Source organism: Halichoeres trimaculatus, unplaced genomic scaffold, assembly GCF_033239565.1.
Source record: "Halichoeres trimaculatus isolate MK-OKI-2021-1 unplaced genomic scaffold, fHalTri1.1 fHalTri1_scaffold_11, whole genome shotgun sequence".
In the NCBI taxonomy this organism is placed as follows: domain Eukaryota; kingdom Metazoa; phylum Chordata; class Actinopteri; order Labriformes; family Labridae; genus Halichoeres; species Halichoeres trimaculatus.
Genome location: NW_027437189.1, coordinates 20,838,091 through 20,857,805, shown reverse-complemented (window position 1 = coordinate 20,857,805; position 19,715 = coordinate 20,838,091). Strand labels below are relative to the sequence as shown.

General features: G+C 40.9%; 2 protein-coding genes across 4 annotated transcripts in view; both read left to right on the top strand.

Annotated features, from left to right (window-relative positions):
• Positions 1-4,220: 4,220 nt before the first annotated feature.
• On the top strand, positions 4,221-12,887 carry eno1a (enolase 1a, (alpha)). Its single transcript, XM_074681483.1, has 12 exons — positions 4,221-4,373; positions 6,170-6,264; positions 8,171-8,266; positions 8,712-8,770; positions 9,155-9,224; positions 9,360-9,493; positions 10,524-10,746; positions 11,132-11,329; positions 11,683-11,884; positions 11,974-12,082; positions 12,196-12,254; positions 12,379-12,887. Exons 2-12 carry the CDS (start codon positions 6,180-6,182, stop codon positions 12,440-12,442), a joined length of 1,299 nt encoding a protein of 432 aa, XP_074537584.1. The 5' UTR covers positions 4,221-4,373; positions 6,170-6,179; the 3' UTR covers positions 12,443-12,887.
• A 2,242-nt stretch (positions 12,888-15,129) lies between these two features.
• The window catches only part of rerea (arginine-glutamic acid dipeptide (RE) repeats a), a 148,913-nt gene continuing 144,327 nt past the window's right edge, over positions 15,130-19,715 (top strand). For all 3 annotated transcript variants that reach the window (XM_074680826.1, XM_074680827.1, XM_074680824.1), the window contains exon 1: positions 15,130-15,449. The gene's annotated coding sequence lies outside the window, so the exon portion shown is untranslated. The remainder of the gene's footprint in view (positions 15,450-19,715) is intronic.

Here is a 19,715-nt window from a genome sequence, read left to right as displayed (position 1 = left end):
TCTTCCTCTGCAACACATTTGATATCTTTATCTTCATCTGTGACTTCTTTTTATTTCATGGTTATCACCTCTCCTTGCACTTCACACCCTCATTTGCCACCTTTACTCTGTTGATGTCTTTGTCACTCTTATTGTATAGCAAACGCATGTTTCTGCAGCTTCTTGTTCTGCTCCAGAGCTAAATTGGTTTTGAATTAAGCAAGATGCAAAAACAAACAAACAAACAAAAAAAAACCTGAGATCATGCAATAAAAATCTAATGGTTTCACTAGTGCTAACATAACTGTGTGAACCATAGGTTTGCCAAACAAAGAGGTCAAAGTAGGAAACTGCTGCTCTGGTCACCCACCACCACACATGTCATGCAAACTCATCTAACAGGAGAAGCTCTTTTTAACAGGGTGGAAATGTTAAAAGAAAATAAAAAATGTGTACAGAAGGCTGGCAACGTTAATGCATAAAGACACACTGGTTGTTATTTGGTCTGTTTGCATTAGGTTTGGCATGTTTATTTCTTTGCATAGGTCCACTGAGCATGAAGGATCTATCCTGGAACGTCCAGGTCACATAGACACACGTTTACACCTGGAAACTGACCAGTACAACCTCAGTCTGACTCATGTGAGAAGCTTTACTGGAGCAAATGAGTCTGTGGTTGCTTTCTCTATGGAAAGACTTTCTCTGACGAACTCATGCTGCATATTGATGAGAGCAGCCTGACTAATTCACATTCACTGAGTTGAGTCGTGAGGCGCCGCCCTGTTGGCTGTGGCTGCCTTTTGCCTTTTTGTCCGTTTCTTGTAATTTTTCCGTCTCTTTTTCGTAATCTTTGTATTTGGAGTGGATCATTACTTTGTTTGGCTCATTTGTTGGTCATGGACACCAAACATTTTGTGGCTTCAGTGATATTTTTATTACTTTTTCTCCTGTGTTCATCTGGAGATCTTACATGTAACCATGGCTGCATTGTTTACATGTGAAATTAGCTGTTAGCAGCCTGTAGCATGTCAATGCTAACTGGTGTAAGGCCTGATGTCTTCCCACAAGGGGAGGAGAAGGAGGTGAGGACCACGTGCTGGTTCTCAGGTGTGAGCTAAGAAGTGACGACACTGACCTGTCCTTCCATCCATCGTTATTGGGAACATGACATCTATCTCCAATAAGATGGACGAGCTAGCTGTGCTAACCCAGCAACAGAGGGAATACCAGAGGGCAGAGTAGCATCATGCTATTCACAGACATGGCTAACGGAGCTAACATCAGACACCAACGCCACATTGGAAGAGCTTCACCTGCTGTGAGCAGACAGGATCCAGGAGACAGAGATGGAGCATGACTGTAGAAGCTCAGTCCTGGACCCTGTGGAGGTGGAGGCTGGCTGAACTGGACAATGATGGACAAGCTGTCATCATCTATTTTCTTATGGACCTTTTTGAACTTTCTATACACTCTCTTACTTTTGTTTTCTTGGTTGCTGCTGTGACTTCAATTTCGTTGTACTTGTTACAATGACAATAAAATTCTATTCTATTCTATTCTATTCATTCTATTCTATTCTATTCTATTCTATTCTATTCTCATGTTTGAAAATTGTACAAATGAGCGAGGAAGTGAAAACAGCCAAATATCTCAAGAATATGCAGCAGTGGAGTAAGATGAGCAATCAGCAAACCGGCTTTTACTGTGGGTTTCCCCCTGTGACGTCAGAGAGGGTATGTGCTCTGGTTTGGGGAAAATATGATAAAATGACTGACAGCAACATGCCACGGTTAACCAGCCTTCTTTTCCTGTCACCTCCCACTCTGCTGCAGCTTTCTCATACACGAACAGAGCGCCTGTGTCATTATGTCCAACCATCTTTCCAACAATTAACAAGTCTTGGCCCTGCTGTGCAAAACTCAGAGAAGAGGGTTAGCTACCATCCCTGGTCTATAACTGTCTCTTCCATGTTTACCATATTTTTATAATCTATTTAATGAATTACACCGTTGCTTGATAATGTGAGCTTTGGGCAGGGCAAGGGCAGCTGTGTCCACCAGTTTTTGTGCTGAGCTATGCAAACGAGCCACTGTGTGTAGCATCATATCTAGCATACGAACAATGGATTGGTTAAAAAAAAAAAAAAAAAAAAAAAGCAGAAAGGCGAGGAAGAAATCTAAACACACCTTTCCTCAAAAATCTAACCAAAATATATACAGTCCTTGTGACTGAGCAATAACAAACACTTGTACAGTTTTGTGTGCCCTCTCTCATCACATCATTCTTCAATAAAGAATTTGTTATTCTGCTCAGCAGGATGGGGAAGTGTTAGGAGAAAAAAAAATGATTTAACATGCAACAAATGTGTCCATGCCAAGGATGGAACAGTTGATGTTGAAATGTTGTGGCATGTGCTACAGGGGCTCCTGTGAGGTCATCTTTCAAACAAACCATCAGTCCTGCTCCGTAGAATGTAAAACGATACCATGTTGCTTCTACAACAACACATCAAGTTTGCAGTTGTTGGTAAGTTGTTAATCATGTTGTTTTGGTCTACATGCTCTGCAGCCACTTCTCTAAAGGTCAGAGATCAAATGGTCTGGGTAGCGTAGAGGAGCCTAGGTGCCAGGAAGAGGGGTTCTTCAAAGGCTGACATTCAAAAGTTGGCTTTTGACTGATCTGTAAAACATTATATGGCTTGTTGATAGACCAGAGCTCCAAATGGGCCTGTTTCCTGCTCAAGCAGGGTATGATGGGAGGAAAAAAGTGTGCATGTGTAGAAGGTCAGAATGTGTATTTTGTATATATAAAGGCATACCATTTTGCAAGCATCACCTGAATCCTCTTCAAATGCTGGTGCAGGTAAGAAGTATAAAATAATCAGCATACGATGTTATTTGTGGTGGTTAACCCTTTTTTTTTTTTAACAACATTTTGGTAGGTTGTGTTTGCAAACCTCAAATGCTGCAGAGTTTGTGTGTGCAGGCCAAAAAGTGCCTCTTGAACACTTTCTAGCACTGTCATTTGTAGGGAGGAAAAGTTACCAAGCACATTGAGATAAAGAGTGGCCAAATCAGTCAAAATAAAAATAATTAGAGGAAATTTATTGGTCTGTTATCAGGTGGCTGAGTGTTTAATGCCCTGTTGATACAGTTTAACCTCTTTTAATACAGCCTATCGAACAGCCAGCAGATGGCGTGGTTGGATTTAAGACCGACAATCTCAAGGTCACTGCAGCAGACGTACATCACTCTGCAGCTCCAACGTTACCGATTTGCTCGTGATGCTGCGCTCGCTGCACTGCGCAGCTGCGTCACATCCATGTCATGCAACCGCGAGACGTCAAGATGCTTCAGGGAAACCCACTCGTGCTGTTTTCACTTTATGAATGAAGCATGTATTCCATTATTAAAGCCTCGTGCAAAACCAAGCAGCTCTATTTTCTTACACTGAGTGGGACTTACACAGAAATATCTAAAAACTTAACTTGTGGACTGGCACATTCGTAATTTATTGGGGGTGGTAAATACATAAAACATATCAAATGAGCTAATTATACAATTTTACTTTCTAAACCTCAAGCATGAGCACGGACCTGTTGATTGATCTGAATCTAAGATTATTCCAACGTTAAATTTGGGTGAGGATTGATTGCCTTTATGGACTGGATGATCATGTTGCATAAGAGTCAAAGGGTAATTCCGTTAACTGGAATAACATGTCACATCTAAAGGATGTTATAAAGGAATACAGATCAGGACAACGTGGTCCCAGCAAGTTTTGCATGTCAAGTTTTGATGCTCATGTAATGAGGTTTTTTTTTCATCTGAAACTAACCATAACAATGCTTCTTGGCCCTGTTTGATCATGAAAGGTAAATAAAAAATGCAGCTTATTAATGCTTTTTGTTCACGATGTGAATGAAGATGTTGGAGCCTCAAAAACGTGATCATGATGGACATGTGACCTACGACAAACCACTGCAATGGAAATCCCTGCCTGCCTCTCTGCACGTACTCACAATGCGTCATCTTTCCGCATTCTACCCTTATTGCACATCCAGGCTCGGAAAAAGGCAGATAAATCCACATTTCCTTCAAATACCAACATTTTGTTGTGTAAACCGTATTTTTTAATTGCTTTTGGTAGAGCACGAGAAACCCGCATCCTTCCTGCCCTCGAGATGTACCAAGTCTGACTCCAGATAGTGAACGTGCGTCTCTCCTCGCACTACTCTGCCTCGTGAGCTTGTCCCAGCCAATGGCGTTGCTCGGTTAGCAGCCTCTTCCTGATTCTGTCCACTTATCACTGAGCCCGTAACGTCACGAGCGCCTTCTCTGCCTGCCCGCACGAGAGAGACAGCACCGTTCCTTGCACACAGTTAGGCGGAAAAGGTAACTTTATCACCTTTATTTCTCTCTTTTAAACGCGAACCTTGAGCAGGGTGACAGCTCTTACATTTTGAAGAGCATATTTTAAGATAGTTTGTGCTACTGTGGATACATTTTTGGTTTAATAAGTGTGTACATTGTGTTCCACATCCTTGACGATAACCTCGATGTGTTGTCCTTGTGTCGTCTTAGGAGCTTCCTCTAGATATTGCCTGTTGTAAATGATTTTTAATTCATAACCTGAAGCTTCTGTGGCCTGCTAGATGGAGTAGCTTGTAGCCCACCGTCTATTTTTAAACCAGACCGTCAGCTGGCGACATGTCACTCCATTTAGAACTGCAGGGTGTGTGGGAAAGAGGCGTCAAGTTGCAGGCCTGACATCCAACAGCCTTAAGGAACCAATATAAGTGTCATTTTGTTCAAATGTAAAGGCCTACGCGGCAGGATGTGGCGCAGGCTTAGTCAGACTCAGACTGAAAGAGCACCGGTTGCATGCACCAGACATGGGGGTGTGTCCACCAGTTGAAGGAAAATTACTGTGGTCTATGAATCAGGAGCGTCCAGTGAGTCCTTTTAGTGATGAACACATATTTGTCCACTAACTACGCTAGGAAATCCAAACACTTCCACCAAGACACCCAGTTAGAATCCCTTGACCGTTTTTCAGCAGTTTTAATTTGTCTTTATGAAGTTTATAAAATCCCATTGAATATTAACTGGAATATATATCAACTTCACTGTGTGTGTCCATGTGTGTCGGGAGTGGTTGAGTTTATCTAACAGCTACCACATCAGGTATCAGGTATCAATTCTTAATTATTTATTTATCTGTGGATGCCATTTTGTGCTGCCAGCTAACCTCCCTGCACTCAAGCTTGCTATCTTCCTCTAAGAACAAACAAAAGATGCATTTAAAGTCAATGCAGTGGTGACTGTCAACAACCTTAACTCCAAAAATACTGTAATGTAAAGTATAAAGGTTTAATATCCAGCACCTGTACATTTAATTGTTTATATTCAGGGTCTGTGCATATAATTGGGTTATTTGTCTCCACACAGTCTTTTAGGCCTGAGGATTTTCCATTAGCTGTGCTGTTTATCCGCTGCAGTTTGAGTGTACTAAAAGTTCACTCATGCAGATTCAGAGCAAGTTAGCTAAAATGAATGGGAATCAATAGTGCAGCAGTCAGTTGTGGCCACGTTGTCTGGTTTCATACTCTGTGTGACCTTCACAAGAGGAATTCAGAGAGATAACAAATGCTCAGTGAGATACACCACGACTCAGGCTTTGACATATATCAGCAAAGTTTAATGTAGACAAAAGAAACTCAAACATGTGGTGTTCCAGGTCATCCATTGTCTCCTACAGTGAGTTTTTTTTAAAGTGTACTTTTCCTCACTGTTTAGGTTTTGCAAGCTTTTTTGCAATACTGTGTTGCAATCGTGAACATTCAGCACACTGGATGATCATGCAGAGGTTTTTTTTTTGCTGCATAAGCCACACCCTTTGTAGGACCAATATCTCTGTGCTCCTGGCAGCCTGCATCACTTTGGTCCAGGTCCTCTGGACAGTTCATACTCACTCCCAAAGCGAAAAGCTAACAGAAGCTTTTTTTTCTTTATCAGTCATAGATTACATTTTTAAATCTGTCAGTCACAGAGCATTACTTATTCTGCCCAGTCACTGTTTATACTCCAAACTGTTATCCAGTAAGTACCAGAGCCGAGGTCTAACAGCATCATCTTGGCTTATAGATCAGCACTTTACTGATGTCTTTTCCTGATTGTTTCATCCACAGATCCAGAGCCATGTCTATCCTGAAGATCCACGCTCGTGAGATTTTTGACTCCCGTGGTAACCCCACTGTAGAGGTTGACCTGTACACCAAGAAAGGTACTGTATGGCTAACTTGTGAATTGATCTGTCTGACTTCAGTTTTTTGTGAATCATTGTCAAAGATTTCACATTGCACTAGAAAGCCTATAAGATGGAATAGATAATATTACATATCCATGGCTTAAAGAGTACCATCATTTGTTTTACTGTTGAGTCTTGCACCATATCAGAAAGTTTCTGAATTCATTCCTGTTTGGTCCAGTTTTTAAGCCGGTGAAAACTAGTAAAATTGTGGATTAGGACTGCAAAGCCAGTGTGGCTTCCTGACACTACCCAGCTCCAGACTCAGAGTGGATCAGATTGGATGGTGCATGTGTGAAAATAGCTCCTGTAATATCACACTGACATACAGCACTCTGTTACTGTAATGGTTCCTGTTTGGGTGTATGAGTACCTCATACAACAAGTATTCCTAGCACTCCTTTGACTTGGCTCTAAACCTTGATACTCAGTGCAAGAGGAGCTGTGTGGAAAGTGAATTTACAGTGTTGTTATCTCGACTTATTTTACTGTATGTTAGATGACATAATGAAGCTGCTGGGCGTATCCAATCAGAACTCTGTCATGTCTGACACGTCTGCTGAAAACGCAAACCAATTTATTCAATCAACTAATGGCTCAACCTTGGTTAAAGCTTTTAGGCGAGCAGCTCTGCTTTGAAAACAGAAACAATGGACCAGCTCAACCCAATGAAATGTCCTGAGAATGTTAATGAAGCAGCCTGAATAACCACTGACATGGAAGAGAGTGAAACAGGCTTCACTGCCCTTTACACTGGCTGGACTTCTCTGGTCTGCAGCCTCATTGTCTTTCAGTCCTTCTGGATGGTTGCATTGTGCTTCCATTTACTGTAAATTAAACTTCCATTCTTCTTTGATAAAACCACTCAGGCCTGCTGGCATCATTATCAACATGGATCAAAGCAAAGCAAGTGTGCTACACTCAGGGCAGTCTGTCATAGTTACTGTAACACGTTATGTAACCAGCTCACCCCTCAGTCAGTGGCACACGCTAAACCTCCCTCTGCCTGTCGGTGGAAGGATGTCGTTTCAGCAGCTCTAGTAAACTTTACAGACACATACACTCTGTGTAGCCGCTTAATCTCATAAACAGGGAGCACTGCATAGAAATGTGTTTAATTCTGTGTATTCAAATCTATATGACAAACCTTTCAGGTTAAGTCAGCAAGATTTCTAAAGGGTTAACAGCTCTCTGTAGGACTGTTTTTTCAAGATCATAGAAGAGCACCAAATCTTATTTTGTCTCCTGAATGATGGGTGTAAGCATTCTTGAGCAGGAGCCAAACTGCTGCTTCATGCAGATGATTTGTTTGGTCTGAACCCATGGCCGAGTCAGCGTCTGTCCTGAGCCCTAAATCCCCTCGGACGCACCCCAGCCCTGCCGCGCCACTGGGCAATCTGAGTAGATTTAAGCTCATTCCACATTTTTCTGCACACTGTGCTACTCCACAATAGCTAGCCCTTTATGTGAGGGTGTGGCTTGGCATCCGTACAGAGATGCACTGCACATGCTCAGTTGACTGTCTGTCTTCCTCTGTTACATCACAGCCATCTGCAGCACAGTCAGGGCTACATGCCCTCACATGCTTGATTTTTCTCTCCTGTACATTATGTGTACAGTGTTCAACAATGACGTGCATGTCAGTGATTTTATTCATTTTTTTTATTTACTATTCCTCCTTTCTTAAAAAACAGTCCACAGAGTGTGTTCTGCTCTGCTACACACTTGCATCCACATGTTCTGAGTTGTATATGTTACATATTAGTCACAGAGTTTTTGGATCTGTATATTTGTGGTAATGAGGGCTGATCTAATGCCTCCTTCTCGAGGGTGACGCAGCACTTTAGAAAATGACATTTGCAATCTGTCCTCTGTCTCTAAGGTCTTTTCAGAGCTGCAGTACCCAGTGGTGCTTCCACTGGCATATATGAGGCTCTGGAGCTCCGTGACAATGACAAAACACGCTACATGGGCAAAGGTATGAACTGATTCATCCTTCAAACACACTTTGTTACTTTCTTTCATGTCATTTCAATACTTCCACACAATTTGTAGTCTGCCCTCTTTTCTGCAATCTTCATTTCCAATTTCTCTATCTTTCTTCCTCCTGCTAGGGGTCAAAAGAGCAGTTAAATATATTAATGATTTCTTGGCCCCTGCATTGTGTAACCAGGTAAATCAAGTGTGATATAAGAGGATTTAGAAATTGATGTGCACTGTAGCATGATGAATGGGTTTGCGTTTGAAAACTAACCTCTGCAGGCTTTAACAGATGTCCACAGACCTAAAGAGAATAAATAATCTCTACTTTATTTTTAACACATCCTGGAAGATCAGATTAGGGACTCTGTGTTCATCTGGCTCTCCTGCGCTGCATGGTTTTCCTCTGTCTGCATCAGTCATGGTCTGCTTGTCCCTTGCAGGTGTCTCAAAAGCTGTAAGTCATATCAATACAACAATTGCACCTGCACTGGTTAACAAGGTAGGACTGCTTATTGTTTGCCCAATATTACAGAGATTAATTCATCATATCACTAAATAAATCATTTACACACTTTGCAAATCCAATGAAAGGTTAGGACACCTAAGTTTTAGTATGTGTTTAACGGCACTGTCTCTGAAAGACTAACCAAACGTTTAAATCACAAGTATTAAGTAACACAACATAAAACTGACATGTTGAGTTTGTTGGGTTTTACTTGATGTTTGCATTCCTGAAATATCTGTAAGCTGTTTGTGATGAGATGTTGTGCTAACTCTGACATGAATGAAGTGTGCTCTTGCTAACTGATCATTTTTTAACCCTTGGTAATCTTTTTACATCAGAATACTCCGGTTAACTTGTAATTTTTTTCGGCTAATCCAGGATGTCAGCGTGCTGGAGCAGGCAAAGATTGACAAGCTGATGCTGGACATGGATGGCACAGAAAACAAGTGTAAGATTCTTTAGTTATCAGAAGAAAATTGTGTTTTATTCAGTCTTTATTGAAAGAATCATGAATTCATAATAGATTTTTGTAATTTATGCATGTTAACACACTTTCTTAAACATGGTCTCTTCTATCCTGTAGCTAAGTTTGGTGCTAATGCCATCCTGGGCGTCTCCCTGGCTGTGTGCAAGGCTGGTGCTGCAGAGAAGGGCGTTCCCCTCTACCGTCACATCGCCGATCTGGCTGGCAACCCTCAAGTCATCCTCCCTGTCCCTGTGAGTTTGTTAACAAATCAAGTCTTTACGCTGATAACTGTTGCCCATACTTTGACATTTGGTCAGAAGACCTGTTATTAGCTCAGTCAGGCTCAAGGTTATAATAGTTAACTAAAACGAAACTAAAAAGGAAAAGTAATATTTAAAATACATTGCAGTTAACTCAAACTAATAAAAACTAGAAAAGAAAACAAAAATGATAAGTAAACTAAAACTGTGTCTTGTGTTCACAAAACTAACTGAAACTAACCAAAGTTAGAGATAAAATGTCCTTCGTTATCGTTCCTGACAATTTTAATAGACTTTAGGATTTAAATTAATCTGACACATTTTCCCAACCAATTTTACGACAGTTTTCGACAGTTGTCAGCGCCGTACGGCACCATCACGGTGACGTACTGGGACGTGCTTGTTTACTGCACTGACTGGCTGTGCGCTGTGCTGTGCTGCGACAAAACATAGTGGAGCAATGAATCAGAGCATCTGTAATAGTTTGATTTCATGTGAGTCTGACTTTATTGTTACAGAGTCCAAGTTTCTAATCATTAAAGCTCATATTATATTGTTTTATATAATTTATGTTTTTATTATTTTTATTTAATTCATGTTAACATTATTTTATATAATTTATGTTTATATTTTATATTTAGTTTATATTATTTTTTTGTGATGAAGGCAGCAGCCATCAGTTCAGTTTCAGCATTGACTGAGCAGTGAGCACTATGTTGAACTGGAAAATAAACTGTTTTACAAAATATTTACTCTGACCTTTTTGAATCTTGCACCTGGTTAATAAGGTATGAAAAAACTAAAACTAAACTTAAACTAAACCAAAACTAAACTAAAACTAAGCCTTGTTGCAAAAATTAAAACTTAATAAAAACTAGAATGCTAGAATGAAAACTAATTAAAACTAAACTGTAATGGAAAAAAAAATGTCAAAACGAACTAAAACTAAACTATAATGACAAATCCAAAACTATTTTAACCTTGGTCAGGCTGAAAACTGATCTCTTTTGCTCTTTCTAAGGCTTTCAACGTCATCAATGGCGGCTCCCATGCAGGCAACAAGCTCGCCATGCAGGAATTCATGATCCTGCCAGTGGGAGCCAGCAGTTTCAAGGAGGCCATGCGCATTGGTGCCGAGGTCTACCACAACCTGAAGAATGTCATTAAGGAGAAGTATGGAAAGGATGCCACTAATGTAGGAGATGAAGGAGGTTTTGCTCCCAACATCCTGGAGAACAAGGAAGGTGAGAGGAAACATGATATCAGATCTGTGAGAACTGTGGCTCAAACTGAAGTTACATTATTTTGATTCACCGTTTAGAGCTTTTTTGTTAGTGTGTGGAAAGAGTGTATCACTGGACTCTGTTACTGTGTGTCTTGAAAGCACCACATACTCAGTCCTTCCAGGGAAGTGCTTCTGTTATCATGTCTCCCTTGGCCTGACACATGGTTTCTAAATTAAGGCCCCAAAGTGCCCCAACAGCCCTCCTCTGACTCCAGTGTCAGGTCAGGGTGCTGATACGGCAAATGCTCTGGTGGAGCAGAGACTTCTGTGGAGACTCATGCATTCCCAGTGATTTTCTAATTCAATAAGCACATTATGATTGTATTATGTCGCTTTCTTGTTAGCTTTGGAGCTGCTGAAGAATGCCATCGCTAAAGCCGGCTATACCGACAAGATTGTTATTGGAATGGATGTGGCTGCCTCTGAGTTTTACAAGGGTGGCAAGTACGACCTGGACTTCAAATCTCCTGATGACCCCAGCCGCTACATCTCCTCTGACAAGCTGGCTGACCTCTACAGGGGCTTTGTTAAAGATTACCCTGGTGAGTTTTTCTTTTTTAACATATACTCCATTTATTCCAGATCAACCTTCTTTGTGCTCTGCAGAAGAGATGAAAAGAAATAACGGCAGTAATGTGTAGTCTCCCAAACATCTCGAACTGATAAGTTACTTATCCCTTTTCATCTGTAGAGATTCAAGTCTTTGTATGCTGTAAACTTTAAAATGAGTGCCCGGATGAAGACATTCTGCTGCCCCCAAGTGGCCAAGTGTTTTAGTTGCAGTGGAGTTAAAGTCCCTGTGGGGGAAAAAAATCTGCTCACTATTTATTTTTTTCCACTGTGTTTGTTTTTAAGACTGACGACATAAATGTCTGTCTCCCTCATATTCTCACAGTGGTGTCCATTGAGGATCCCTTTGACCAAGATGACTGGGAAGCCTGGGCGAAATTCACAGCCAGCACTAGCATCCAGGTGGTTGGCGATGACCTCACTGTCACCAACCCCAAACGCATTGCCAAGGGTGTGGCTGAAAAGTCCTGCAACTGCCTGCTGCTCAAGGTCAACCAGATCGGCTCCGTCACAGAGTCCCTGGATGCGTGAGTGTCCGCAGCGGAGTAGAATGACCAGAACTCAGTGGGTCTGATGAAAAACTAGTGCTAACATGAATCTCTTTCTTTTCCTTTAGCTGCAAGATGGCTCAGAGCAATGGCTGGGGTGTGATGGTCAGCCATCGCTCTGGAGAGACAGAGGACACCTTCATTGCTGACTTGGTGGTTGGTCTCTGCACTGGACAGGTAAACCTTGACTTACAAGGCTCTTCAGCTATGTTTAGAGCTCATTTGCATATTTTAAAGCTGATGGTTAAATCTCATATTGAAATGTATTTGTCATTTCATTCCTTTCACAGATTAAGACAGGTGCACCTTGCCGATCTGAGCGCTTGGCTAAGTACAACCAGCTGCTCAGGTGAGTCTTGCCAAAACAGAGTATAGGCACTCAGAGCAAAATTAAACACTTGAAACTAACTCTTTTGTTAGTGCAGATTCTCTCCAGGTAGTCTGTTTTAACACTGTCTCAATCTCTCTTTCAGGATTGAAGAGGAGCTTGGCGACAAGGCTCGCTTTGCTGGCCAGAACTTCAGGCACCCCATCTGAGCTGGTCTTTCTTCTCGGGCCTCTGTGTGTTCATTGCTCATAAAAATATCCCCACATATATACGCCACGCTAGATTGTCTGCCCTGTCTGGAGAGAGGATCAAGAGAGCATCGCTGAAATCCAAGGTCCAAGTCTGTGGTCTGTGGCGTGGAGGAGCTACAGTACATCATAGTGAAACCACAGTTCAGCTCATCCTTAAACTCTGCTTTCGCTCCTCAATAGTGTGTCAGTCCCTCTGTTCGTGTCCGTGTAACTGTGTGGGAGATTTTTGTTCAGCTTCTTGTGAGTTGTAGTGATTCCTTGAGTATTTGAGCTACTGTAACTTTAGCACGGCTCTGTCTAGAGCAGAGATAACAGTACTGTATATGCAATGTGTCGCATATGACAAGGTCTTGTGTTGCTGTAAGCGTTGGCAGGTATATGAAATAAACAATATAGTTTGAAATATTTTGTGATTTCTTTGTGTCAACATGTTCAGGTTCCCAGTAAAATTATGGGAATTTTACTCCCAAGTCCAACAATATTACAAGTCCCATGTAAATTACAAGTTTAAAATTAAAATCATAAATGAGGCAGAAAAAAAACATAACCACAAGTCAGTGTGGGTGGATACCTCTTTCAGAATAAGTGAGAGTGCTTTCAGTAAAAGGCCCTGTATCTGTATGTGTGAATAGTGTGATGTAATCTGAGAGTTTCTGAAAGGAAGGAACATGAGCTCAGTGCTCTTCCACGCCATTTTGGTCCCCCTCTGGGTAAAATAATCCAGGGGCCTTACATGCAAGCTCTTCTTGTGCAGAGCCTTGCCAAGATAAATGAGCTTCTATCCACCGGTGGCATAGTACTAAAGGGGGATTGCCAGCTGGGTCTGTGCCACGCCAATTCACTTTGTGTAAGGCCTGTCTGAACCTGCCTCCATTGTTCAGCCGTCACCAAGGAGATGTATTACAAATCACTGGTACAAAGAAACCCTCACACATATGTTACAGGTTTATATACGTCTTCTGGCTATACAGGGCTGCAGGCTGGTATTGCAAATGTGTTTACAATCAACAGAACTGTGTGTGCAGAAATATTAACCACTGCAGAAAGTAAATCAGGCAACAAGTAAACTGATGTGTAGAATACATGTCGTGCTCTAGGAATGCTGCATTGGTTTCCTTGAGCCGTGCGCCATCTAGTGGTCCAATCTATGTAGTACATATCACAAAGCTATGGATGAATAATAGTGACAAAAAATGTTATTCATCAGATATTTTGAACGTCTCACTGTATTAATCATATGTAGATCACACATGGAAAAGTAAAAGAACAAGAAAGTGGTCCACCGAGTCTAAATTCAAATAATTTGTAGGTTGAAGCTGTGGAGCTTTCAGAGTGTCAGTTTGATTTCCCCTTATGGAAAACATGACACCACTCATATCTTCAGTGATTTAATCCTGTTCAGTCAGACGTATTTCACATGCTGAAAACCAAAACTGTAGAAAAATGCCAGAATATGTGTTAAAAATAGAATTCATGTTAAACATATCTCTTAATAGTAACAGGTATTTAGATGACAATATAGATATCCTTTGTCTTGTTGAAAATCTCTGTATCAACACACGCAAAATATGGATAATACATATGAAGTGTAACATTTATTTAAGATGGCTATTCAATGCTTCTTATCATTCCTATGTAACAAGAACTATTTAGTAGCAAGATGTTTTCTATTGTCTTTCTATACTTTAACAAAGGGATTATTCCTTTGAATTAAAATTCTTTTTCTTTCTTTCTTTCTTTCTTTCTTTCTTTCTTTCTTTCTTTCTTTCTTTCTTTCTTTCTTTCTTTCTTTCTTTCTTTCTTTCTTTCTTTCCTGTTGCTGTGTGTCAGCTGTTTGGTCTCTTCTTCTAAAATAGCTTATTTCACCTGCTGTGAAGAAATTCTGCCCTTTCCAGTTATCATCTGATGCCCTGTTTTTCTTTTGTGCTGTTCTTCACTTACAATCCACAATACAATATCATAAAAATCTATTTTATTTGTTGGCCCATGCTACCTTTCTGTTAAGTTATTATTTTCTCATTTAAAAAAAAAGCCAAAAGTTTTTTTTTTTTTTCAAAATGAGTTCTGCTGTATTCTGTTGCTTAAAATCTTAATGTTGTATTTCTATTTATTCAGTTGTTCAGGTGTTAATGATTCACCACAAAGAAAGCCCTTTTCCTAAAGTAAATACCATTCCAGTATCAAATGTGCATTTTTTTTTCCAACTGTCCCCATTTTTAGTCAGGCATTTCCAAGTTCTTTTAATTAACATAATTTATTAATTGTATAAGTCAAAGCTGCGGTTCATTTAAACCTCCCTGAAAAAAAAACTCTAATCCTTTCTTTTTTCCCGGGCTCACTGACATTCCTAGTGTAGTCTGGCAGTTTCACAGGTTTACAAGAATGAAAATAGACTCGGTGTTTCCGCAGAATAGACACCCTGTAGACATTGACACTGCCCCTGTGTGTGTGTGTGTGTGTGTGTGTGTGTGTGTGTGTGTGTGTGTGTGTGTGTGTGTGTGTGTGTGTGTGTGTGTGTGTGTGTGTGTGTGTGTGTGTGTGTGTGTGTGTGTTTCTGTGTGTCTGTGTGTGGATGTTCCCACTTTTGGCCAGTGGGTGACGATATTTTACCGGTTGAACTTTGAGAACCCCCCAACTGTTCTCACCCCAAGATGAAGAAGGATGCTGTCATGCTGAGTGCCCCTCACACACACTAGTCTGAGCATTCCGGCAACGATTACTCCCTCTTTATTCTCAAGTCTATCATTTATGACAGCATTATATTAAACGTGCTCGGTTCCGTTATAGATACCTGAGAGAAGATTTACAGGTGGCACTGCAGCTGTTGTGCTGCTGCTCTGTGTAGTGGCGACACTTGGCTAACTAACGTTGGCTAATTGCCCCTGCTGCTGCTGCTGGTGCTATTGTTTGTTGTTGCAGGCTCTCATCAAACAAATCACTGATGTTGTAGGTCAAGCCCTTTAAGGTAAGTGCTGCGAGCTTCTACTAGCAGTCCTTTTTGCCTTTGACGTTCATTAAAAAAAACTAGAAAGAAATGACACACACGAAGAAACAGTATGTAAACGTTGGTCTGTTAACGTTCACCCTTGCTTGCTAGCTTTGTGGCTAATTTGCCTATTAGCATCAGCTAGCTCGTTAGCTAATAGACTTGTTTGCCCCTTACTGTTGCTGGTAACCATGGACCTCCGTTAGCGGCTAGCGCCACTGACTAGCGCTGATTAGGAATGCCAGCTAGGAGGGGGTGTAATGTCTGGGTACTAACAGCTCGTTGACACCGGGTACCACAGAACGCGTGCAACATACTTAACACCATCAAACATTGCAATAAGATGTGATGTTTTGACATGCATATAACCTTGCAGCTACTCGTAGTAAGCGTTTTTCCATTTTGAATTAGCCGGTGTAGTAGCTGTTTCCCAGGGAGTAGCCTAAGCCCATTCAGCTATTGTCAGTAGCTCATGGAGACGTTAGCTGGGAAAGCTAACTTGCTGTCTTTGTCTGCTTGACTTTTGCTCAATTATTGTAATCTATCTCACTGTTTTACTGTAGTTACAAGATCGGTCTGAGCTGGATTTAAACAAAGATGTCACTTGAGAACGGCGCACTCGTGTTGGCTTGTAGGGACAAAGCTGAGAGACTTGTACAATCTTTCAAAGAGAAAAAATGTCAACAAAAGCAATCACTAGTACTGATACTGAACATCACTCTGGCAGTTGGAGTTGTTCAAAATATTTACACTGATGGCAGTGACTTCACACAGGTAAAGGACAGTGAAAGATGTTTCATTTTTCTTTTTAGTGATGTACAATTGAACAACCTTTAGATCTAAGTTAGATTATCTACATCTGACACAGAAGAAAAAATCCTGACTTTTTGTGGCCATGGGAAGTGCGGATTCTCTGTTCTTTTATTGGAATTCAAAGACAGATGCTTTACATTTTAATCTTTATCCTACAAAGGCAGGACCACTTAAAGCATGTAATGTCTTTGCTGAGTGTCTATGACTCACTCCTGACTGATTCACTTTCTTGTGCCTCACAGGCTACACAGCACTGAACAATTGTGGACATCATTACTAATAAAACTGCACTCCACTCAATGATCAAAGCCCGGAGAAACACTTGTTTTGCTCTGTACACGCCAAGCTATTTTAGGCCCACTACAGAACGTAATTTAATGTTGACAACAAAACATTTTCCTGTCAAGGTGCCATAATATGACGCTAGGTATGAGGAAATCTTTAATGAACTATCTGATATCCTGCCAGCATTGCATTGTGAAACACAGATAGACTCACCACCACAGTATGTGTAATGACTGTAAACAAGCCAATGTGGAGAGGCTTTGGTACTTTGCAGTCCCCAGCTCTGTGTAACTATCTGTTCAGTTATTGTCTCCTGTCCAGACATGACTCTAAAGGTTGAGGCCACTGAAAAGAAAAACAGTGCTCATAAACACATCTTTTCATATGTCTGTAAAGTCTTTTACAAATGATGGGTTTGTGACATTGGGTTAGGTAATTACAGACCAAAAACACAGACCAATATAATAGTGAACATTTTGTGAGGGACAAAACATCTTTTGTTTTTTAAGTAGTGACACTTTCAAATTAATCGGCCTGACTGATTAATCGGGCGGGCCGATTGATCGGGCCTATTATAGCCTGTCACCGATTAATCAACATCGGCCAAAATGTAGCTGATTATAAAAAATTTTGCTCCGTGGAGATTCTGTCGCTCCTGCTCCTGTGTGTTAATTAATATAAGGCTACTACACAGCGTCTTACTTCATAATGCCATGCAGGATGAACCTGGGCTTATAAATTCACCAGTTATTGTCCTCGTTGAAATAATTTTTGAAAATGTTTGAATGTATTTTGTTGTAATTGTATTTATTGCATGTTTTGAAGCAGCGACATTGCTACTTAAAATCTAGTTTAGTTCCATGCATTAAATGGAAGATTTAATAGAATTAATAGTGATATCTTTGTATGAACCCCAAAAGTAAACAAGTGCATCAGGTAAAAGATCAATTGTTTCTTTTGTCTTGCTTTTAATACTTGTATGTGCTCTCATGGGGTAGGTGTCACTTTACAAATTTATTCAAAGGAAACATTTTTTTCTTTTGCTTACTCTTTTTAATTACTTTCCACAGTTACAATGTGTAACACAGTGGACTGTGAAAAAGTAATAAAGATTTCTGTCTAGGACTCAACAGCGTGTACAGGATAAAATCACCAAGGAGATAACATGTGCTGCCTTGCCCACAGGGGGCATCAATGTTGATATTAACAGAAAGTTCCTCACAGGAGGTGTAACCTTTGTCTTCTCCAAAGATGTTTTTACACTTTTCTTTTTAGCTCTATACATTTCTAAATGCCACACATACTGTTTAAGTGGCTTTTCTTGCAGTCAGCTGCTCAGACATTGTGACTTAAAATGTCTAAAGCTACCACTTAGGCTGTAAACATGCCAGGTTTGGTCGCAGAGGTCTGCTATTACAGGCTATATGTTAATTACTACTTAAGCACAGCCATGACAGAAATCATCTAGATGCCTCGCTTTTGACTTTAAGCAAATCCTGAAGTTCAGTCAAGAATTGTGTGGCATGCATGTTATTTTTTTATGTCGTGCCTCATTTCTTTATGTGAATGTACTAAATCTGTTTGAATCACATTATCTGGTGGGCTAAGGGGTCACTAGAGGTCAGAGTGTTTTAGTGTTTCAATTTGAATGGGATCCCAAGAGCAGCAGTGGGTAAAATTACTTTGAGTCACATATCCAATGACACAACCCGTCCATCCAGCGTTCACCTAGCTGGGTGTCTGCAGCAGCAGCAGAGTAATGATAAGAGAAGTGTAATAACCCTGCTATTTTCCTTTTAACGACTTATGCGTGTTTGAGTAATGGCAGCTCCCTGTGAGTTATGTACAGTAAATGGAAGGCCAGACACTGTTCAGAAAAAAGCTTTTTTTACTCTGCAACCCTGACAAGTCTTTGTTGGGAGATTTGTCGATACACATGCTCAGGAATTCAGTGTTTGCACGCTGCGCTCCAATGGCATCTTGCTGTTTCTCACCTCCGTGCCGTCACTACGTCTTTGCTTCACCATGAATTGTCTTGAAAGATGATTCCCCATCATAATGCCTGGCTCTTGTCTCACAGCTGCTTACCATTGTAGCATTGTGTTGCAGTATGCTGCAACTTGTCATCACTGTGGCCAGCCTGTGTTTTAAAAGAGGCATTTTACTCTCAGCATGGCTATTGTGTTTCAGATAAAGGTGATTAGGCTGATTTATTGCTTTGCTCAAGACTGTTTTCTCAGACATTTAAATGCATTTTGAAACAATGTTAGCGCTGAAATTTTTGCATGGACATGAGACTTGTAATTTACTCCAGAGACTGTATTCTCGTGCCTCTGTGCTGTATGACAGTGCATAAAAGATGCAAAGAGGATGCAAGGGGCAGACGCAAATGGTTAAACTGATGTGGCTTTTTCCTTCACATTGCCTGATAGCGACTTGACTGCAAGATATCTGGCTGTTACATAGAAAATTAATGCTCCGAACAAAGGAGCAATGTTCGCTCAAAGACCTCTTGATGGGTCATTCATGCTGTATATTCATTAAAAATAACAATCTGTCAGCACTTACTGACAGCACGCACAACAAGCCAAGCTCTCTTTATTGTTCTCCGAAGATGTTTTTCAGTTCCTGTGCCAAGAGCCGAGTAATTGGCTGTAGCAAAGCCTTGCATGTGTTGTTTTAAGATATTGGACTGACATGCACAGGGCACACACACTGGCAGAAATGAGCAAGCCTGCTTTCTCTTTCTCCCCCCTTTCTCCTCCTCCTCCTCCTCCTGGCTTATCCCAGTAAGTCGGGGGAGGCATGGTTCTGGATGTGTTTTGTGTTCTTTGACAGCTTCCCTTCACCTCTCATAAGAGGAGATCCAAGCATGCTGCATCATATCTCATCTTTGTTTGATTCAGGACTGGCTGTGCTGCTCCACAATTGTGCCGAGGAGATAGCATCGGAAAAACCTAACTCGTGTTAACAATTGTGAGCTGTAGTGCTGCATACCTCTGCTGGTATTTGATGTACTGGATGTGATTGAACCTATTTTTTTTCTTTTTTTGGTGAGCATAGTCATAGTAAATTGTGTCTCACTTAGTCCTGTAGATGCCGGCTGTGTCTGATTGGGTCGGTGTTGTGTTGTGTTGTGTTTTAGAA